General features: G+C 41.8%; 2 protein-coding genes and 1 non-coding gene across 3 annotated transcripts; 2 read left to right on the top strand and 1 right to left on the bottom strand.

Annotated features, from left to right (window-relative positions):
* Positions 1-6,070: 6,070 nt before the first annotated feature.
* Positions 6,071-13,288, top strand: LOC124691481 (altered inheritance rate of mitochondria protein 25-like; the record flags this gene model as incomplete). Its single annotated transcript, XM_047224760.1, is given in 12 exon segments — positions 6,071-6,201; positions 8,739-9,104; positions 9,499-9,585; positions 9,740-9,781; positions 9,902-9,946; positions 11,025-11,090; positions 11,198-11,254; positions 11,355-11,416; positions 11,666-11,786; positions 12,186-12,263; positions 12,364-12,470; positions 12,600-13,288. Coding segments are annotated over 12 exon segments (1,191 nt in total). The 3' UTR covers positions 12,631-13,288.
* Positions 13,289-13,756: 468 nt separating this feature from the next.
* TRNAT-CGU lies at positions 13,757-13,828 on the bottom strand. The gene has a single exon. It is a non-coding gene; the product is annotated as a tRNA-Thr (tRNA).
* A 1,626-nt stretch (positions 13,829-15,454) lies between these two features.
* On the top strand, positions 15,455-17,546 carry LOC124691482 (heterogeneous nuclear ribonucleoprotein F-like). The gene has a single exon (XM_047224762.1). It carries the CDS (start codon positions 16,343-16,345, stop codon positions 17,231-17,233), a length of 891 nt encoding a protein of 296 aa, XP_047080718.1. The 5' UTR covers positions 15,455-16,342; the 3' UTR covers positions 17,234-17,546.
* The last annotated feature ends 5,073 nt before the right edge of the window (positions 17,547-22,619 follow it).

Below are 22,619 nucleotides of genomic sequence, written 5' to 3' on the forward strand. Positions count from 1 at the left end.
TCCATTATTGGCTGCGATCCGTATCCCGATTAAAGAACTGCACCGGCGCATGAATCAAGACCAAATACATGGTTCACAAAACGAGCTCATATGTGCCCGGGAGCAAAAAAGCCCTGTCCCCTTTGTGGCGATTTGTTGGGAGCCTCCAATTAAGTTGTGGATGTGTGCCCCAATCTTTGTGTAAGGCCCGGTTTCCGCCTCGAAGGAAATCCCTTAGTGGAACCGTGACCTAGGCCTTTGTGGCGGGGGTCACCGGAGATTTAGGTGAGGCGCCTTCGTGGCGTTCGGTGTGTGGTGTGAGTACCGCATCTTGGGGTGAGACCTTTGTGGCGTTGGTGTGCATCGAGCAACCACACCTCAAGGTGAGCCTCTTGTGGCGTTCGGGAGCACTAAGCAACCGCACCTCTCCACCGGAGATTAGCACTTGCAAGAGTGTGAACTCCGGGATAAATCATCGTCTCCCGCGTGCCTCGGTTATCTCTATACCCGAGCTCTTTACTTATGCACTTTATCTTGTGATAGCCATCGTGCTTGAAGTTATATATATCTTGCTATCACATACTTGCTTATATTGCTTAGCATAAGTTGTTGGTGCACATAGGTGAACCTTTGCTTAGAATAAGTTGTTGGTGCACATAGGTGAACCATAGTATATAGGCTTTGGGCTTGACAAAGTAAACGCTAGTTTTATTCCGCATTTGTTAAGCCCATCTCGTAAAAGTTGTAAATCGCCTATTCACCCCTCCCCCTCTAGGCGACATCCGTGTCCTTTCAAAGGGGATGCCTTGGGCATCCCCAAGCTTAGACGCTTGAGTCTCCTTGAAATATGCAGGGAAGAACCACTGGGGCATCCCCAAGCTTAGACTTTTCACTCTTCTTGATCATATATCATCCTCCTCTCTTGACCCTTGAAAACTTCCTTCACACCAAACTTCTCATAAACTTCATTAGATGGGTTAGTACTCAAAAAATTTGAATCCACCTTGGTCCTGTAGTGGCACATTGCAAGAACTCAATAAAACATTAGCTACAGCTCTCCACGTCTAGAAAACCTCGCTTAAAGTTCACAAGAGACAATGCAAAAAAAACAGAGACAGAATCTGCCAAAACAGAACAGCCAGTAAAGACGAATTTTAAATAAATATTTCCGTTGCTCAAATCAGAAAACTCAAAACTAATGAAAGTTGCGTACATATCTGAGGAACACGCACGTAAATTGGCATATTTTTCTGAGTTACCTACAGAGAAAACAGCCCAGATTCGTGACAGATAGAAATCTGTTTCTGCGCAGAAATCCAAATCTGGTATCAACCTTCGATTAGAGGCTTCACTTGGCACAACAAAACACAAAACTAAGATAAGGAGAGGTTGCTACAGTAGTAAACAACTTCCAAGACATAAATATAAAACAAAGTACTGTAGCAAAATAACACATGGGTTATCTCCCAAGAAGTTGCTTTCTTTATAGCCATTAAGATGGGCTCAGCAGTTTTTATGATGCACTCGCAAGAAATAGTATTTGAAGCAAAAAGAGAGCATCAAGAAGCAAATTCAAAACACATTTAAGTCTAACCCACTTCCTATGCATAGGAATTTTGCACACAAAGAAATTCATGAAGAACAAAGTGACAAGCATAAGAAGGTAAAACAAGAGTAACTTCAAAATTTTCAGCATATAGAGAGGTGTTTTAGTACCATGCAAATTTCTACAACCATATTTTCCTCTCTCATAATAATTTTCAGTAGCTTCATGAACAAACTCAACAACATAACTATCACATACAGCATGCTTTTCATGATTCACAAACACATAATTTTTATCAAGCTCAAAAATAGTGGAATTAAAATTTTCAAACTTACTTTTATTAATAATATAACAAGGTAGTTGATCAATCTCAATAGATATGAGACTCATAGAATAAGTCAAGAACTCTCCAATCCCATTTTCATTAGTAGTACAATTAATATTATCAAGTAACATAGGACCATCATCTAAAGCTTTATCATAAACATTTGCCAAGCAAAATTCTTTAGTACCATGCATTTCGACATCGGGCACAAACAAAGCATTATCATAAGATTTATCAAAGTAGCATGGATTATCATATATAACAGTAGCATAATTATTCTCACAAGTTTTACTCATAGGTAATATTTCAAGAGAATCCACAGGAACATAACATTCAACCTCTTTCGGTAAGCATGGAGGACAATCAAATAGTGTAAGAGATAAAGAGTTGCTCTCATTAGAAGGTCGGCATGGGTAGCTAATCCATTCTTCCTCCTTTTGTTCGTCGCTCTCCTCTTCTTTTTCATCCAATGAGCTTTCAGGTTCATCAATTTCCTCCTCTTTTTCATCCAATGAGCTTTCAGGTTCATCAATTTCTTCTTCCGTAGGTTCACGCAAATTGTGAGTGCATTCTTGTGCATTAATGTGTCTCTCTTTATAATCAAGGATATAAGGATTCCTACTGTAGCATTCTATGCAAGAATTAAGGATAGTAGAGACATAATCTTTAAGGTCCTTACAAATAGCACAAGTTTCATAATTCTCAACCATGAAGGATTCTATCTTGGAGGCTCCCATAAATAAGACAAATTGTTCTACCTCTTCGAATCCATAATGAATATAGCAATTCCGATTATAGTTCTTAATTAAAAATTCCTCACTAAAGCCACATTGAAATTTAAGATGTTTAGTATCCTGTTGAGAGCAACAGTTTATATCATGGCGTCTAAGCAAGATTCTAGCCATTGTATTCAATTTTTCTATCATAGCACTCATTATTTTACCAGTTCTTGATCCTCTATAATTATTATAACATTCTATAAGCTCCAAGTAGGTTGTAGGTTCTCCCATAATAGCAGTTTTTAATTTTTCGATTTTTTCAAATTTTTATGGATTTTTGGGTATATGAGGAAAGTAAAACAAAACTGAAATAAACTAGACAAAAGTAAACTAAGCAAACTAATACTAGACAGAAATAAACTAAGCACAAATAAACTAGACAAAAGTAAACTAAGCAAAACAAAATAAAATAAAATAAAACAAAGACAGAGAGAGAGGTAGAGTGTACTCCCCAGGTGAACTTATGAGTAGAGCTATGCCTCCCCGGCAACGGCGCCAGAAAACAGTCTTGATGACCCACAAGTATAGGGGATCGCGGCAGTCTTCGAGGGAAGTAAAACCCAATTTATTGATTCGACACAAGGGGAGGTAAAGAATACTTATAAGCCTTAACAACCGAGTTGTCAATTCAGCTGCACTGGAAAAACACTAGTAACAGGGGTGATGTGAAAGTAGCGATGATATGAGAGCAAGTAGTAACAAGTAACACGAGCAGCAGTAATACTAATATGAGAGCAATGGCACCGAAAAACGAGTTGACATGTAGAACGAGTATATGATGATGAAAGATGGACCGGGGTTCCCGACTATCTACACTAGTGGCAACTCTCCAATAACAAGTGTTGGGTGAACAAATTACGATCGGGCAATTGATAGGACTCGAAATAGCATTAAGACAGAATATCAAGATCATTAATCATGTAGGCATGTTTTCCATATATAGTCATACGTGCTCGCAATGAGAAACTTGTACAACATCTTTTGTCCTACCAGCTCGGTGGCAAGTCGGGCCTCTAGGGAATCTATTGGAAATTAAGGCACTCCTTTTAATAGAGCACCGGAGCAAAGCATTAACACTCGGTGAAAACATGTGATCCTCATATCTAAGCCTTTCCCTCCAATTGTCCCAATTTCTGTCACTTTGGGGTCTTTGGTTCCGGACATAGACATGTGCATACAACTTGTAGATACAATCTAAGCAATAAGTATAGAGCTCAAATCTAAGATCATGCCACTCGGGCCCTAGTGACAAGCATTAAACACAACAAGATTGCAAGCAACAATAACTTCATAAACTTTGTAGATAGACAATCATAACGTAACAATCCATCGGATCCCGACAAACACAACACCGATTACATCAGATGAATCTCAATCATGTAAGGCAGCTCATGAGATCATTGTATTGAAGTACATGGGGGAGAGAATACCAACTAGCTACGGCTAGAACCCGTAGTCCATGGGGGAACTACTCACGGAGCATGATGGAGGCGATGGCGTTGATGGAGATGGCTTCGGGGGCACTTCCCCGTCCCGGCAGGGTGCCGGAACGGAGACTTCGTCCCCCGAATTGGAGTTTCGCGATGGTGGCGGCGCCCCTGGAGTCTTTCTGGAGTTTCGTCAAGTGGTACGGTGTTTTTAGGTCGAAAGGGATTTTATAGGCGAAAAGGCGGCGCAGGGGGGCACCTAGGGGCTCCCCACCATAGGCCGGCGCGGGCCCAGGCCAGGCCGCGCCGCCTTATGGTGTGGTGGCCCTCTGGCCCCTCTCCGACTCTTCTTCGGTGTTCTGGAGCCTTCCGGGAAAAATAGGAGGTTTGGCGTTGATTTCGTCCAATTCCGAGAATATTGCCCGAACAGCCTTTCCGGAACCAAAAATAGCGAGAAAACAGAGACCGGCACTGTGGCATCTCGTTAATAGGTTAGTTCCGGAAAACGCATAAAATCATCATAAAGTGCAAGCAAAACATGTAAGTATTGTCATAAAACAAGCATGGAACATCAGAAATTATGGATACGTTGGAGACGTATCAGTTTCCCCAAAACCCTAAGGGGGGATCAACTTGGGGGGCAAGATTCCCCCACCCCCTTGTGCCGCCGGCCCTAGATGGGTTTGGGGTGCAGGGGGGCCACCCCAACCGACCCTCTCCCCTATATAAAGAGGGGAGTGGGTAGGGGGCGCACCCAACCCTAGCCACCACTTCTGGCCGCCCCTCTCCTCCTCCATACACTGCTCCGGCTTAGGCGAAGCCCTGCAGTTTTTCCTCCTCCACAACCACCACCACGCCATCGTGCTGCTGGGATTCCGAGGAGATCTATCACACCTTCACTGCCCGCTGAAACGGGGAGAGGACGCGCTTCATCGACACCGTACGCACGACCGAGTATGGAAGTGCTGCCGGATTGCAGCACGGACGGTCGACTACATCAACAACGAGATCTAATCTCGTAGGCTTTGGAATCTTTGAGGGTTAGTCTCGCGCCAACCTATTCTTACTGAATGGAAGTTATTTGTTCCTTACTGTGCTAGTTCAGAAGAAGCTGCGATCCTGGCCCTGTTTGGAGGGGCTTAAGCATCTAATAAACCTCCGACGATGGCCGGTGACTTTAGAATCCAACTACTAGACTAGATGGTTGTTCACTTGTTGATACGGGAGCTGGGAGTTGGTATTCGAAACATGGGAGCTCGTGAAGGTCGATCAAGTTTTTTTTTTGAATATCAATACTACATATATTCATAATAACAAATAGTACATGGTATAGATACACGAGCTGTCTCCAACGATTACAAAATAAAGTTTAAAAGGTACTAGCAAATTTTTGATGTCTTCAAACTCTTTCTTCTTCTAAGACATAATCGTATACTTTCCTGAAGGCAGTTAAAGATAGATAACAAATCATAGACCTGTAAATACGAACGAAGGTTCTCCCATAATTTTAATTTAAGCCGCAATGCCAAGGCTGCGTGCACGCGCGAACCATTAAAGTAGTCAATCAATATCAGCAAGAGTACCGACACCAGTATATCAGGGAATAAAAACCGACCAGCCTTGTCGACGTTGATGACGAGCCAAGAGTACGAATCACCACTGTTGAGGACGTAGCAACCGGGACAAAAATTACGAGGATAATCCTCCTCGCGGCGGCAACCATGAGAAGAGATCCAAGATCGATATGGCGAAGAAAGATCTGAACACCCATACCTAGAAAATTGTAATCTTTCAACACCATCATTGACGTCGGGAAGGAGATCTTGTCGTTGAACGAAAAACCGAAGATCACTTATTGCTGTCATCTCCATCTTGCCATCTTATGGCTAATTAATAAAGCTCACGTTTCAAAAAAAAAAGAGGAGACCAAGCTTATACCCAAGAAGACGACGACACGTCACCACAATACATTTCACTCCTCTTTCTAGAGAGAGAGGTAACGAGACAGAGAGAGCGATGGCCATGGCGGCGGCGAGGGCGGCGCTGTCCAGGACCCCGGCGAGGTTCGTGCAGAGCAGGCTCCGCTCCTCCGGCGGCAAGATGCTCAGCGAGGAGGAGAAGGCCGCCGAGAACGCCTACATCAAGGTATAACCCCCGCCTCCCGCGCCTCCCCCTTCCTCACCCCTCTAGGGTTTCGAGATGACGATTCCTGCGAGAGCCGCGGATGCGGTGTTCGGCTCTCTCGATTAGGTCCGCGCGCTGCTTCCGCGAATCCCCCACTCACTCTAGGGTTCTAGGGGCGCGCCCGTGGTGATCCAGGGAGAAGATGGACTGCTTCTACCGGCTGTTTGATGGTGTCCGCCCGCCCGCGTGCCCATTGGTGGAATAGTACCTACCTAAATGCTGGGAAATTGCTGTCTAGTTACAGGAAGAGGGAAGTATTTTGCTCTCTGGTGGTGTGTAAAAAGCCTGCAAACCTGCAACTGAACTGATTTTAGTTGTTCATGTTTTTCACTATTCAAGTTTCAGTTAAATGGTTGTGGGAATGTGCGATCCCAGGTGGTTTGGAATTGGGTTATACAGATGGAACTGCAAATAGTATAGTTGGCACTGGCAATTATGTGTTGCTGTCAGGTTTCTGTGATTACGCAAATCTTTTGTTCGTGTTCAGGGTGTAGGATTTTGCCACTACGTGACCTTTTGCCTGAACCTTGTGTTTCTTCATTTTCTGCTCCAGTTAGACAGTATTTTTTCTTGGCTGTGCTGTTGCTGTGTAGTTACAGGATGAGGATCAGCTATTTATGGTGTATAAACATTGTAGTAACTAGTGATCCAGAGTAACTTGATGCTCGCCTAGTTGGATAATAGAATGTATTTTGCAGCTGCTGTGTTGATTGCTGCACCTGCCATGCCGTCCAACTTGGGCTGAGCAGCTAATGCTTGCTTTAGTTAACGACAGCACATTACTGATGTATGGTTGGTTGCTCAGTTTATCCTCATTGATGTGATAGCTGCTCCAGTGGCGTTGTAGGCCATGGTTGTAGGGGAATTGAGGATGTCTGCAAATCTGCCACTGAACACTGGATTTTTAGCTATGATTTTTGTTAGTCATGTTCATCATGACCTGGTCCATCGATCTTTTTTCTTTTCTTTTCATTTTGTGGTCCAGTTAGTTAGACTATGATCTTAGCTACGACTCTTGTGAACTCATCAATTATCTTGATCATTTTTATTGTTCAGTACGGGAATGTGTAATTAGATCACTAAATCGTAGCAAATGCCAGTTTTTATTTTGTTTAGTCTCATAAAATCTCCCTCCCTGAAAATATTTATGTTTCATTCTTTCTTCAGAACATCAACAGGTGCTTAGATAAAACATGCTGCTGCTACACATTGGCATGTCTGAACGATAGGATCATTGGACTGGATCTGATACCTTGCTTTTACTTGGAAGTCTTGAACCATAACATGTTTTTGCTCAACAGCGATACTTGCTTGGACAGTACTATGTTCATCTTATATAACTATTTATACCACTTAATTTATGGTGTCATGGTATGTTATCCTCGATTCAGGATATATTTGCTATGTTTATTGCAATGCTTTCAGAGTGTAGCATGTTTCCCGTTATGTAACCTTTTTCCTTCATTTCTGGTCCAGTTGGACTATAATTTTTGCTATGGTTTGTGTTAACTCGGCAGTTAGTTATCTTGACCATTTTCTAGTTGTTTTATGCTTTATATGTTTTGTTTGGTCTCCTCAAATCCCAAAAACATCGACATTTTATTAGTTATGCAGAACATTAATAGGAAACATGTGCTTAGATACAACACACTATTGCTTCACATAATCCCTGTTAATACCTATATGTTTCATTCTTTCTTAAGAACATCAATATGAGCTTAGATACAACAAGCTGTTGCTCCACATAGGCATGTCTTAACATATAGGATCATTGAATTGGATCTGATCCTTTGTTTTCACTTGAAAGTCTTGAACCATAACATGTTTTTGCTCAACAGCGATATTTCTTGGACACTATTATGTTCATCTTATGTAGTTATTAAGTATACCACTTAAATTATGGTTTAATGGTCTGTTATCCTCAATTCAGTTGAGATATGCAATTGTTATTGTAATTGTGCCAGAGTGTACCATGTTTCCCACTATGTAACTTTTTTTGTTCATTGTTTGGTCTAGTAGGAATTTAATTTTTGCTATGGTTCATGTAAACTCAGCAGCTTGTCATCTTGATCATTTTCATTGTTCAGTTGTAGAAAAAATTCTGCTACTATGCTAGTTATTTTCTGCTTTATATGTTTTGTTTGGTCTCCTCAAATCCCGAAAAACATCGACATTTCATTTGTTCTGCAGAACATCAATAGAAAACCTTTGCTTAGATGCAACACACCATTGCTCAGTATATCACAGTATCTGTGGTTTTCAGAGGCTCGTGAAAGTAGAAAATCTACTATGAATGCTTTGAAATTAGTCGGACATCCAATTGTTACAATTATACAGATAGATGTTTTTTTATCTGGTGGGCTTTACAAGCTCTCCCAGAGTCACCAGTTTTCCTGTTTCTTACTCTGTTATAAGCTATACTATTGGCGTGAGTGATCTTTGTGTGTTTATGCCTTGCTAAATACTTAACAATAACATGCCTGATGACCTTTCTGCAGAAAATGGAACAAGAGAAGCGGGCGGTGGCAAGCACTAACAACAGCCATGTTAGAGGATCCAACGAGTCCGCAAGCGGCACCGGTAGAGGTGACAGGTCGCCGCTTCCCCGTGAGTGGCTGCGGAGTCTGTGGGTCGAGGAACTGAAAAAGCAGAAGGAGGCGCCTGTGAGGGGATGGGGAAAACGCGTCGAGGTTGCCAAGGCTGAAGGTGGCGGTGGGGAGGATCCGCTCGGCTATTTCGCTAACGCTGCGCGCGCGCTTGTGAGTGCCGGGTCGGACGCGGCGGGGCTTGGGAGGGTGAAGGCTGGGGGAGCCGGCAGTGGCGAGGTGGCGCAGTATGACATTCGGGACCTCGGGCACCTAGAGGCAAGTGGATTCTGTAATCTCTAATCCCGTATTGATATGTGTAGTGCCATTCAGTTTTGTTCTGTGCCATGTTAGAACAATAGCGTACGATGAAGTTATTTTTTTAGATAATTGAAGAGTAAAACCCCCAGCGGGTGCATGATGTAGTGTTTCCACTTTTGAAACTGATGACTTTGCTTGGAATTACTATATGATCTGTGTTGTAGGATATTTCTATAGGTCTGAGAGTGGGATATAGATAAATAATTCTGGGGCTAAAGTTTGTTCCCTACCGCTTACATTCTACTTGATGGTTGATGTGTTATCCAACTCTAATAATGTCAACATGTTCAAACTTTGATGTATGTGTAGGTACTTGAATAACCGAGCTAACCTGTATATATTTGTTTTATAGGCCAAACTGAAGCCTCTCCTCTCAAGAGCCAACCTCCTTATTGCCAGGGATGTGGAGTGGGCTAATCTCATGTTTGCTTTCGAGCAGGTCATGTATCTGAAGCCACTATATAGACATTTAAGCTGCCTACTCTAGGATGCTTCTCCAACAATTTGTAGAATGAAATAGTAGCTTATGTTAACTATATTGATAATTTGGCCATGCTAGATGATTTTACTTACTATTATCGTTTGAAATGCAGGAGAGTAGGTATATCATAATGGATCCACTGTTTCCTCAATCTGTAAGTGTGTCTCCTTCCAGATTGTAGCTGGTTCCATCATTGTATAATTTTCATCATTGTTGTATAATTGTAGCTGGTTTCTAATCCTACCCATTGATTTGTTTTTTCTTCTAATTCCAGCCTGTTGGATATATTCGAGAGAAAAGCAATGTCATCTTTAGGCAGGTATATCTTTGTGGTTAGTTGATCCTAAATAAATTAGTATTAGTTGTTCTGATACTTTAGAGTAGTAATTTAGTGAAACTGATTTTACTGACCAAAGTTTTCGTTATCCTCCCTGTGTATCTTTGGTAGCATGTCACTTTTCGTCATGATTATTGGTTCGACAGATTACTCAAGTCTCCCAGTATGCCATGTTTTATTTTATTTTAGGATTTTTCGGCTGTTTTTTGGCTTTTTGCTGGACAAGGGTTCTTTAGCATTGGTTCTTATATTTTTTTTCTTTTTGCAATGACTGATGTTACATATTTGTAATTAGAACTGGCCATGATCTTTATGTAGTGCATGCATTGTGAACATGCCAATAATTTCTTTCCGACGCAAAAATAGGGTCAATATATAGCTTTTAGGGATGGGGAAAATGGTCATACAGGAAAATTGGATGGGTTGGAGAGAGGTGTTGGTGGTGAGTGTTGAATGTCGTGGTCAGTTGGTTGCTGTCCCATTTCTAATCGTCCACTATGTAATGTTATCATACTGAGTAGTTCTTGGGATGCTGTGGAAGGACTGTATTACGTGTTGGGCTTCTTTTTCAACTTAATGGAAACAGTATGGTAACCTTGCCTGAGAAAAAAAAAAGCAGTTACCATCAGGAATTTGATATGTATAATGTGTTTTATCATCTGGTAATCGAGGTATGGCATAAAAGTTAGAGAACCTTACCCAGCTGGTAATATATCTCTGACAGCATAGAAGAAGTGTTATGTTCTGTATGTTCATGTTATTATCTCTTAAGGTCTGTTCTATGTTCTATGCCAGTTGCAGATTGAATCTGGCATATATTTATCTTGCATCATTTCAAAATTTCGATTGTGCCATGACTTTCAGATATGATGCTAAAAGTTATTTATTTGTTGTTTCTTATAACTGCAATTCTGGGAAATGGCCCCATTGTTATTATCTTTTAGAAAGAAAGCATCTTATTGTATTTCCTTTTTTTATCTGCTTTTCATTTATGTTTGTTTCTCTTGATGGTGACTACTACCTTCTAAGTTATAACAGTTCCTTTTTGCTGATATTTCAGTTACTTAGGTCGAGACGTCCATTTGTTGCAGAATTTACTGATGCAATGGGTAATGAGATATTTACGGTGAGATTTCAAATGATTGATGTATTTTGTTGTAATTACATTGAGCACATAATTAGAAAAAAAAACCCTGCAAAGATCTATACTGACGCTATTGATATTGGGTTCAGGTCCGCCGGCCATTTTGGTTCATCAACAGCTCCATTTATACAGAAGTGGATGGCAAGGTACACACTAATTGTGTTAAATCATTCACATGTGAGTGCTATCCTCATATGAACGCACAAGCATACTACTGATGATGTTTCATGATTTCTCTTTGATCAGGAGGTAGGTGTAGTCCACAGGCGTTGGCATCTTTGGCGTAGAATTTATGACCTGTACTTGGGGTAACCTGGCCTTTTGATCACCCATTCCTTGCTTCTTGACCAATTCAAATACTCCCTCCAATTCATATTAATTGACACAACTTTGTCTTGATTCATATGTATCTAGTTAAGTTTCTGGACTAGATGCATGCGAATATACATAAAGTGGAGTCAATTAACTTGGATCAGAGGGAGTAGCTCGGTTCTTTATGTCGTCTTCTGTCTTGGTATACTACTTCACAGGTTGAGTTCAACCTTTTTGTTCTTCAGGAACAAGCAATTTGCTGTGGTCGAGAATCCTGGATTTTGGAACTGGACCTTTACCCTGATTGATGAGGATGAAAAAGTGTTAGCCCAGATTGATCGTAATTGGAGGGGAATTGGCTTTGAGGTAATGTTCTTTTAGGTGGAAAGTTATCAAATGATGTGTATTTCTTACATTTAGAGGACATTCATGTTGGAAATTGTTCCATTGATATCTCCAACAATACAGTCAGTAACATATGAGCTGAGAATTTACACATTGATCGCTATAGTGTTGTAAATTGCTGTGATGCTATTGTTTCTGCGCAAGGAAAATGTTCTAGATAAATTTATACATGACATATATCTATTGCATAATTATATGATTCTGCTACGGTGAGTCCGCTTGGGCTTGATACTGTTTGATATAATTATAGCATGATTTTACACCCCATTTCTTTTCAGTGTGCATTTTGTGTTTGTTGTACTGCCATAACCTGTAGAGAGGATGTTGGCTGATCATGATATCTTTGGTTCTTCATTGCAGCTCTTCACGGATGCTGGCCAATATGCAATTCGGTTTGGTGATTCTGGACAAACCCGTAAATTTGGTCTCGCTTCCGATGTAAGTCTTCTCACTTGGCAGTAAAAAAACATCTTCCTTAATGAATCTATTGGCCTCTCTTTACACTGACTGCAATCTCACATCTCAATGATGCTTCCAGATCGAAGAACTAGAAGTTGTTCGCCCTCTGACTTTACCTGAAAGGGCTGTAGCTCTTGCTCTGGCGGTATCTCTGGACAGTGATTACTTCTCTAGGAGAGGGGGCTGGTATGCATATGTTGCTTCAGTTTTCCAGTTGACATATCCATATGGTTTAATGGAATACTAATATGCGGCCTTGGGTTTATCATCGCCTACATGTGCTCTGAAACTAACTGAAGTGTTTGTTTCTTTCAGGGGTCTTCCGTTTCTTATCGCCACAGAGTAGACAAGCATACAAATTGCCATCACTCAGTTCACTGTGAAGCTTAAATTGCCAGTTGTTTCACTGTTGATTTCTGAACTCTGGTGGTCTTCTCTATTGCCACGCCATTGAGATCATCACAGGAGTGTAACGTGTTTTTTTTGGGTTCTGTAACCGTACCTGGGCACTCACTCACTCCACTTGTGCTTCATATGAAATTTGGAGCACGGTGACCTGAGAAGTTCGGCAGTTTGCATCGCATCCAACTCGCTGCTTTTTTGCGACTGGCGTGACTGTTGGAGGAAGCATTGAGGTTAACTAACTATGAGCTACCACAACAACAACCAACAAGTGTGCTACATGCTCGACGAAGGAGACTAGTAAATGATGACCTCAAGTGATGTGAGCTACATAGGCCTACACCGACAAGTGTCACGCAATCCTCCTCATCTTCTCAGAAGAAGTGGCCTGATTTCCTGGGTGCCAACGTGGCTGGACGATACTCCCTCGGTAGCATTTGCAGATTATGCCCTGTTGGTCCCATCTAGCATGGGATCCCTCGTTGGAGGCGAATGTGCTGCCATTGTTTCTCCGTTATAAACTGGATCTTAAGCGACCAGAGATGGATGAACCTCCCTTTCCACGCTCTGACCGTTTTGTGTGCTCGCTTGTTACATTCCCACCTGCGAATTTTTTTGTCACTGTGTCAGTTCTATCATACCGATTCAAAGTTCACGCAACCATAGAAAAACTTAGGAATTTGAACCACGCGAATACCCATTTACCCTACCAGGTAACTTGTATGGGATAAAATTGTACCCATCAACAGGTATGAGTATGGGTGACGGATGAGATTGAAGGAGATGGGTATGGGTATGGGTATGGGCCGGCTCCACCCGCACCCATACCCTGCGGGTATCAGTCTACACCTTGCTCGCCCCCCTTGCCTCCGCCCTATGTTATGTTATCCAAGAGAGAGACAAATAAATGGGATAAAATTAAGCTAGATCAGTATGCTGTGATATGAATGAATGTAGCAATGGAACATGTATTCAAGAAAGCAGAAGCATACGATTTGGTTTGCAAATAAAATGTGCGGGATGAACGCGAAATGCTGAGAAACAAAACATATCAGCAGAAAAAATTGAAGAGCCCCCGGTGAGGATCGAACTCACGACCTTTCCCTTACGAAGGGAACGCACTACCACTATGCTACGGAGGCTTTGATGCTTTCACTTACTGTAGAGACTATCTGTTAGTAGTACGAAGTTGGACGATTAGTACTTGCTTTCACAAAATTTCGAATTCTATATACCAAGTAAAAAGGAGAGAACAGATATATTAGTCATCCTGCTGAATGGCTCACCGGTGCGCAGCTTAGTGATACATACTTGCCAAGCAGCAAGATGCGTTCATGTGGAAGTGACACACCGGATAAGTGGGATCTCCTTCTACATCATCTCACTTATTTCACTTTTAATAAATTCGAATTTTATTATCTCACTTATTCCATAGAAATAAGAGTTTACAGTAAAAGTAGTTAAGTAGAGATGTGAAAGTGGAATCCCACTTGTCTCACTTACACATCATATCTCTCCTATCAAACGATGCATAACACAAAATCAGGTATTGTAACATTCGAGAACTGTAAATGCTCGGTTTCTTCGGAGGATAGGGTAGAAGAGATCATATCTATGGCGATTTCGTCAATGTTTTGAGTTCTGCGGCTATAGCATTCAATTGTGCGCCTCCAAAGTATATTGTGTCGACTTTCTGGTTCGTTGCACCTAGCATACCTAAAAAAAGAAAATACTTACTCTTTCCTAAAATAATTTTCTCATTTCTTTCTAGATACAGATGTACTATATGACTAAAATGTATGTTATGTACCCACTTAATACTATGAATCACAGTATGCAAACTCTCAGTAATTTGAAGATACAAGCAAATTCCGGGAGAGATCGGAGAAGCGGGAGGAAGAAGGAGTAGGCCCTACCATCGTGCAGCTTGATCCGAAGCTAGATAAATCGCGTACCACCATCTTCGTTGCTCTTCGCCCTATGGCCCCATCTTCTTTCCCACCTTCGTGAGGATACCTCTTTCAGGGTATTGTCATCGGACAACGGCCTGGTTACAACTGATCCAACGATAGCCCCACAACGATCTACAAAGCAATTATTTAACCCCTTCCTTCACGAGCGGTGCGCTCGGGGCCTCAAACTTATCGTCTTGGCCACATGTCTTGCTCCCATCAGTCATCAGCTAGTCCATTCCAGCCCACTGATGCGAGCCGATCTTATGCCGAACCTTCCGAGTCGATGATGCTGCTTTCCAGTAGGTGAGACCCTACTTGTCGCACTTATATAGGTCCGTACCAATGCACCTATATATACTTCCTTATCTAGATAAATTTGACCAAGTTATTTTTTGAACTTTGCGAGTAATGATCTTCGGTAGACAGACGTTGTGTGGCAATATGTATGCATGTACTTGTGCAGTTGTACTGTATTTGATTTCTCTTTCTTCTACTACTCTAGATTTGATCTTCGCGAAGATTCCAAAACGTGCACCGACCAAGACCAGAACTCGCGAGTCGGTAAGTCTCTCCCGAGTTTGCCCCTGAACCCGCCAACTATTTATCTCTCTCTGCCATCGACGCCATATCAACAAACAACGCCCGATCCAACCAGCTACCCCTAGCCTCCCCTTTGACCTCACGCGATTAGGGTTTCCGCCGCCGCCGCGCTCGTCTCGTCTCGCCGGAGATTAGCTATCCCTCTCTCCCGGACCACCAGCCGCCACCGCCGCCATGTACGGGCACCGCGGGTAAGCGCCTCTCGGAACCCTGCTTGATTATTCCCCTCGGTATGGGGATTTTTTTTGTTTTGCAAATCGGCCCGTGGGTTGACGATTCGCGGCCACCTGCTAGATTTACCTGTCGATTTCGAACGTAGCGAGCCTGCGATTCCTCCCCCTACTTCGGCGCGGAACATGTGCGTGTGTGTGGCCTGTTTGGCTCTAGGGTGCGAAACCTGTTGTCTATTTCGAACGCGTCTGGTATGCTAGTTATCTGCAAGGAATTTGACATGGTAGGCTCAATCCTGAGAAGAATTAGTATGTAGGCTATCCACCTTGTTTTGAACCGAGTTAAAAGTGGACGCAGGATCTGTAGTGTTCATCAGTTGACCAACTGAAAGGAGACGATAGTGTGCAGGACCCGATGATAGGTTAGGCGTTTACATAGTAATGAACTGGATAAACTTGATTGCCATGAAAATTTAGCATGATAGTAATGGATTTACTATATAATTTAGCTGCTAGTTAGTTGGCATGGCTAGTTGTCGTACTCTGACAAGATTATCCATCTCATTAACCTGCATGATCTACAATCTGTCGTGTTCTATAGCAATACTATTTGTAGTTACCTGAATTCAATATGTTTTATTTAGCCTTTTGCCCACTTAGATTGGATATAGTAGTATGAATTATGTTGCTGCTTCAGTCGTTAGTACAAAATAATAAAGGCCGTATCCCGCCAATCGTTAACAGCATTAAATGCATTCAATGTAAATAATGTTCTCGTCCTTTAATTCTGTTTAACTTCCAAGTCTGTAGATTCTTTACCTTATGCGCAATTACCTTCATTTATTTGGGTTATTTTTATGAAAATGGGATTGAGAGATGGGGGGATCTTCTCCTTTTTCTTTTTTTTTGGGACTGGATTATTTGAAGGGCAATGATGGGAAGCGGGGGGGTTTCGGATGGGTACGAGGGATCAAAGAGGCCACGAATGATGGAATCGAATCCATACTTCGCAGTGAACGCAGGGAGTCCGTTGGATGTTTCAAAGAGGGCCAGGATGATGGAGCCCGGCGCTCCCTATTTTGGAGGAGCCATGGGCAGCAACGCTGGTGGCAGCGGCGCCGGCTTCTACCCTCCCTACAGTGCCAACTTGGCTGGTGCAGGGGTCAACACTAGCCTACAGAGCTTTCCAGGGGTTCGTCTGCGGGGGCTCCCTTTTGACTGTGAGGACCTTGACGTCGTCAAGTTCTTTACCGGGCTGGACATAGTGGACATCCTCCTGGTTCACAAGAATGGCCGCTTCTCTGGCGAGGCATTTGTTGTCTTCCCTTCGAACCTGCAAGCCGAGTTTGCACTGCACCGCAACAGGCAGAACATGGGCAGGAGATACGTGGAGGTGTTCAGATGCAAGAAGCAGGAGTACTACGTTGCAATAGCTTCTGAGGTGAGCCAGGGTGGTGGTGGTTTCGTCGACTCAGAGTACCGACACTCCCCACCTCCCCCGGTACGCCCCAGGAAGCCGGCTGAGGACAAGAGCAGCATGGAGTACACCGAGGTGCTGAAGCTGCGTGGGCTCCCCTACTCTGCTACCACCGAGGACATCATCAAGTTCTTTGTGGAGTATGAGTTGACAGAGGAGAACGTGCACATTGGGTACCGCTCTGATGGCAAGGCTACTGGTGAGGCCTTTGTGGAGTTCCCAACAGCTGAGGTTGCCAAGACGGCCATGTGCAAGGATAAGATGACGATCGGGACGAGGTACGTGGAGCTGTTCCCGTCCACCCTGGAGGAGGCGAGCAGGGCAAAGTCGCGAGGCAGGCAGTGAAAATGCTTGCTACTACTAGATGCTGAATCCTGGGCGGTGTGAAGAGCTGTATTGCATTCGAGTTTAGCTTTTTTCCGTGCTTAAATCTATCACTGTTTGATGGTGTCAATTTGTGCTCATGCTACTAGCTTGCTATGGTGACTTTATGATAACTCTATATAAGATGCTTTGCTGGGCATGTAACTGCTACTCAATCCTTGTCGAAAGCACTTGTACGTACAACATTTTGTTCTTATTTTTCATGTCCTCCTGAGATTGTCTGTAACCTTTTTCCGTGGGATATCTATTGTTATAAAGTGACAGACTTTGTTGATGTGGTGTTTGGTTGTTCGTGCGAAATCGTTGATTATTTTGTTTGTTAATTGTTATTACAATGTTTGGCAATGAGATGGGTATAGTCCTGCTGTTTTATCTGCACCTGTAACTTTGTTGGCCTTGCAATTTTGTTGTAACTTACAATGCGAACTGCTGATGACGAAATCTACATATATGTGTGTCATTTTGATCTTGCCAAGAGATGTGCCAAATTCATCTCTGGCAATTCTTGCGTAATTCTCCTGACACCGGAAAAAGCATGTAATCTCTCCTGCGGCTTTATGTACTGTGTTTGTTCTGACCCAACCAGACGTACCCGGATTTTCTTTTCACTTCAAATACCAATGGAAATCCGATTGCATTGGTATCTCGTTTGATCAATGGCTCCCCTCTCTATTTGTCGAGCAAATAGAGCTTTCTAAGAAGACTTTGATATAGGATATCATGGCTCAGAAGACGAATCCCAAGAGCTCTGAAGCCACAACGGTGGAACTTTTTTGATTAGCCAAGTTTGCCCCAAGAGGTAAGGCAAACAGGCTCATCTTACCAGAGTAAATGCAGGCTCTGAAGTTTCAATTGTTTAACTTGAACATTATTGGCGTTGGGAACCTTAGTCACCAGTACTTGTAAATTGTAATCCTCTGTATTTTTCTCAAGACAGAAGAAATATTATTTGCAGTCTTGCAGCACACAAGTCTGTACGTCTGTCGCACTGACACTAACACTTAGAAGAAGCAAAGCAACTGTACACCCGGAAAGTGTCCCACATGAGCACTACTGCTCCTGAATTTTGAAAATCGTATTTTTTGGGGTCCAAAAAATTTGGAAGTGAATACGTACATATATATAAACATTCCGAAGGTACGGTAGAAACTTTGGAGAAAAATATGTTGTAGTTTGAGCTACACAAAAAAGACAAATTTCTGACACTACACAACTGCAAATTTGTTTTTTTTTTCCTATAGCTCAAAATACGACGCAATTCTACCGAAACTTCGCTCGAGTATTCAGAACGTGTGTATATGTATTCATGGAATAAATTTGATGGTTTTTTGGAACACGTAAATATATTTTTCAAATATTTTAGAAACCGGGAGCACTGGTGCTCATGTGCATCAAATGTGCTTCCCTGTACACCCTGATATCTATTGTTAGTTTCAGATCAAATGAATAAACAGCTTTACCCAGCCTGCATGTATTCTTGATGAGAAAAGCCTATCTGGCAGACTCCGGGACATGATACGCTGCTAGTACTAACTAGATAACAATATGTTTACTGCCAGATTGGTGATAAACTGATAACTCTGTCTTGATGTTTCGGTCCCTGTAGTTAGTTCCCACACTGTTTGCATACTGAAACAGAATTGTACAATCATTTCTAATTCAAGTAAGCATAAAAGGAAACAAGAGAAAAAAGAATCGTACAATTGTTTGGGAATGAATTTTTTTTTTTGATATGGGAGCGCTGCCCCGGCCTCTGCATCAATCGATGCACACAACCATTTATTTAAAAAAATAGTGTTAACAAAGAGTGCGTATTACACATGAAAGTATGCTACTGTTGCAACAGTATGAACCGGACAAAGATGAAAAGAACAAAAACTAGACATCTCGAATCCTGCTAATATGAGGCCATCCAGTAGCCTGGAAATAACAGTCCTGCGTGACCTTGAGCAGGCGGCTGCATCCAGTATCCATAATACCCCGCTGGTCCTCCGGAAGCATATACGCTCATAGCTGTATCCAGTGCGCCGCACGGAGAATAACCTGCAAAAAATTTGTCCCCTTCTGTTTGTTAAAAATAATATCATTTCGGCTAGTCCAAATAGACCAACATAATGCCGAAATACCAATCCGAATATGAGCCTTATCCTCTTTTTTAACACCGTTTAACCAATTACCAAACATATTAGTAACATTAGACGGTGGTGGAATGTTATAAGCAAAATATATCATCCGCCAAACAATTTTTGCAAAAGGGCAATGAAGAAACAAGTGATCAACAGTTTCATTATTGTTACAGAAACAACATGTCTGACTCCATGTCCACTTTCTCTTCACCAAATTATCCTTTGTAAGCAAAACTTTATTACTAAGAAATCACATAAATATCTTAATTTTAAGAGGAATTTTAATCTTCCAAAGATATTTCCGTAAGAATCTAGTATGACTATTCATAAGATCCATATACATAGATTTAACAGAAACTTTTTTTTGACACCTAATCCCCTACGGTGTCATTTTTTATATATATAAGGAAAAGGAATAAGACTGTACAGACTGTCTATTGGTAGACTTATTACATCATGGTGGGAAGAAAATGTAGGATAAAAATAAGAAGATTACAAAAAGATAGATGCGATCCATTCAACTAGCGGTTGAACACAAGCAGACTTCACTCTGAAACGATGAAGCAAGAGGTCACTCTGAAAGCAAACTTTCCATCTACCAAAATCAGCAACAGTATTATTAAAAATTAAGTCATTTCTGATCTTCCAGATATTCCAAGAGGCACAAGCAATGATCTCAAAAAAACAGGGTCCAGGGAAGGCTGCTTTGGTGGCAGTGAAGTTGATGTCAAAAGCCCTGCTAAAATCCCAGTGGATATTCAGGAAGTCCCAACATTTTTGCGGAAATTCACACTGGAAAAAAAGATGTTGAGCCGTTTCCAAAGTGTTTTGTGAACACATAGCACAATTATATCCGGAGTCAATGTGCTAGTGTTTACGGAGCATGAGATCTCTGGTGTTGAGACGATCCATGAAGAGCAGCCAGGTGAAAACCTTCAGTTTGGGCATCGCCCTCGATTTCCAGATTGCATTTAGCGCAGCATCCTTAGGAAGACGAGCAAACAGAAACCTGTAGTATTTCGAGGGAGTGTATTTAGGACCCCAAACAAAAGTCCTGTTCTCAGTTTGCTGCTCTGATAGATGTATATCTTCAAGAATTTCTGTTAGTGTTTGCCATTCTTGGAAGGCTTCCACTGACAGAGGTAAATGGAAACCTTCATTTAGGTTCTCAAACTGGACCATAGCTGCTACCGATACATCCTCATTCAGCGCATAAGAATATAGCCTGGGAAACTTGTGACACATTAAAACACCGTGAGACCAGAAGTCTTTCCAGAACAAAACTGAGGAGCCATTGTGCACCTGACAGGATGTAATGCTTCTGTAATCCTCCATCAGGCTAAAAATATCTTTCCACCAGAAAGAGCCTCTCTTGGACATTGCATGAGGTATTCCATTCCCATATAAAGACCAGACTAAAGCAAGATTTAACAGAAAATAGTCCACTGTCAGTTAATTTCCAAACAAAATTATCTGGCTCATTTGTTAAACTGAACATTCATCAGCCGTTGACATAAGTATAACCATAGATTATATTTATATTCATTAAGCATTCTCCTAAAACCAATATTAAGAGGGTGCTCTGCCAAAACTGTGGAGACTAACACATTTTTTCGTTGGACTATGTTATATTTGGGAATGAAATGGATGTCGTGCTTCTTTGCCAGATCAAAACGACACATTAATATAGATTTCCTCATTAGCACTGATACGGGGAAAGAAAATGACCTCCTTTGTGAATTGATTACCATGTTTGTTCTGACCCTTAGGATTTCCACGGTTAGATATTGTTTGTAAATGAAAAATATTTCACAGTACAGCATGTGCTATGACATCGAGCCTCACGGCCATGACGTGACATAACGTCTAGCAACCGATGCTTGCCAGCATCAACAAGGACAATGTAGATCACGAACAGCGATATTTATGATCAATGGTGGCGTAGTTTATAATTATTCTAATGTCCACATTGTTTTTTGGAGCTTTAGTAGGTAATTACAAGTTAACTACATGGGCATGTTGTCCGAGTTTCTGCAAATAATTGTTTCACGTGGAGAACGTAGCTCAGTAATCAGAGTGAATCGGTAGGTCTAAAATTTAGAGCAGAAAGTACATGAGAACTTTATATCCTTATACTTCATTACAGTTAAGATCGAGTACGTTACCTTGCCCGTACAGAGAAAAGGCTGACAATAAAATGCTCTATTTGGAACCCCGCAGATGCAAAATGCTAAAAAGAGAGAAGGTTGGTGTTACGGGTGCAAATAATGTCCAATAGCTAGTACTTGGTGCTATTTGATCATGCGGATTCTGAGTTCTGCTTCTTCAAAGTAGTTAGCTTGTTAAATGGTGAGAGAGCAATACGGTCTACTAGGAACATTTGGGGATGGTAGGTTTCAGGATAGCGAACGCATACACCTTTATACATGGTCTTTGCTTGAAGCGATCACAGAGATTAGGCAAGCTACAAGATGCCAGCAATCAGAATCATTCTTGTACGACCTGTGCAACCCTGGGATCGCTGCATACACTTCTCAGTGCAACATATTGATTTGCACTTCCCAGTGCAACATATTCCTTTAGGTTTTTTGGGTGATCTCTCTCTGCAAGAAGTGCGAAAAGCTGCATCATTTACCAAGAAAGAATTCCAATGGTGCTTGACTTGGGAGTGTCCTTTAAAGACTGCTTAAGTTCTTGTTCCTAGTTGGCTCCTGTTCTTTCTCTGTCAAATCGGTTGTTCTGGCGTGCTGGATGTTAGTTCTCCTCATCTGTACTTATGGTGGAGGTTTGTAGCCACTGTGATCTCTCTGGTTTGGTTGGTGTCTCTTGTTTCTCTAGGGAGTGGTTGGGTAGCTTTGTTCTGGTTCTAGGGGTTGGTTGCCTTTATCTTGAACGCTGGTAACCCAGCAGAAATTCTTGTAACACGTGTTTGCTTTCTATAAAGCAGAGGTTCGGACTTTTCTCTAGAAAACATTGTAGAAATGAATCAAACGTAATACTCTGCACATTGGCATGACTGTACAAATTCCTTTTGATTTTTTCAGTAGATGAAACCCATTAAAGAACTAGCAAAACTATTTCGCTAATCTCAATCTGGAGATCTGTAGAATATCTAAAAGCAACTATTACTTCTAATGCTACAATTACTTCTGAGTTACATCGGTGTTACCTTCAGGCAACAATTACTTCTAGTGGTGCTACACTTAGTACTTATCTGACAA

This window comes from Lolium rigidum, chromosome 2 (genome assembly GCF_022539505.1).
Source record: "Lolium rigidum isolate FL_2022 chromosome 2, APGP_CSIRO_Lrig_0.1, whole genome shotgun sequence".
Classification (NCBI taxonomy): Eukaryota; Viridiplantae; Streptophyta; class Magnoliopsida; order Poales; family Poaceae; genus Lolium; species Lolium rigidum.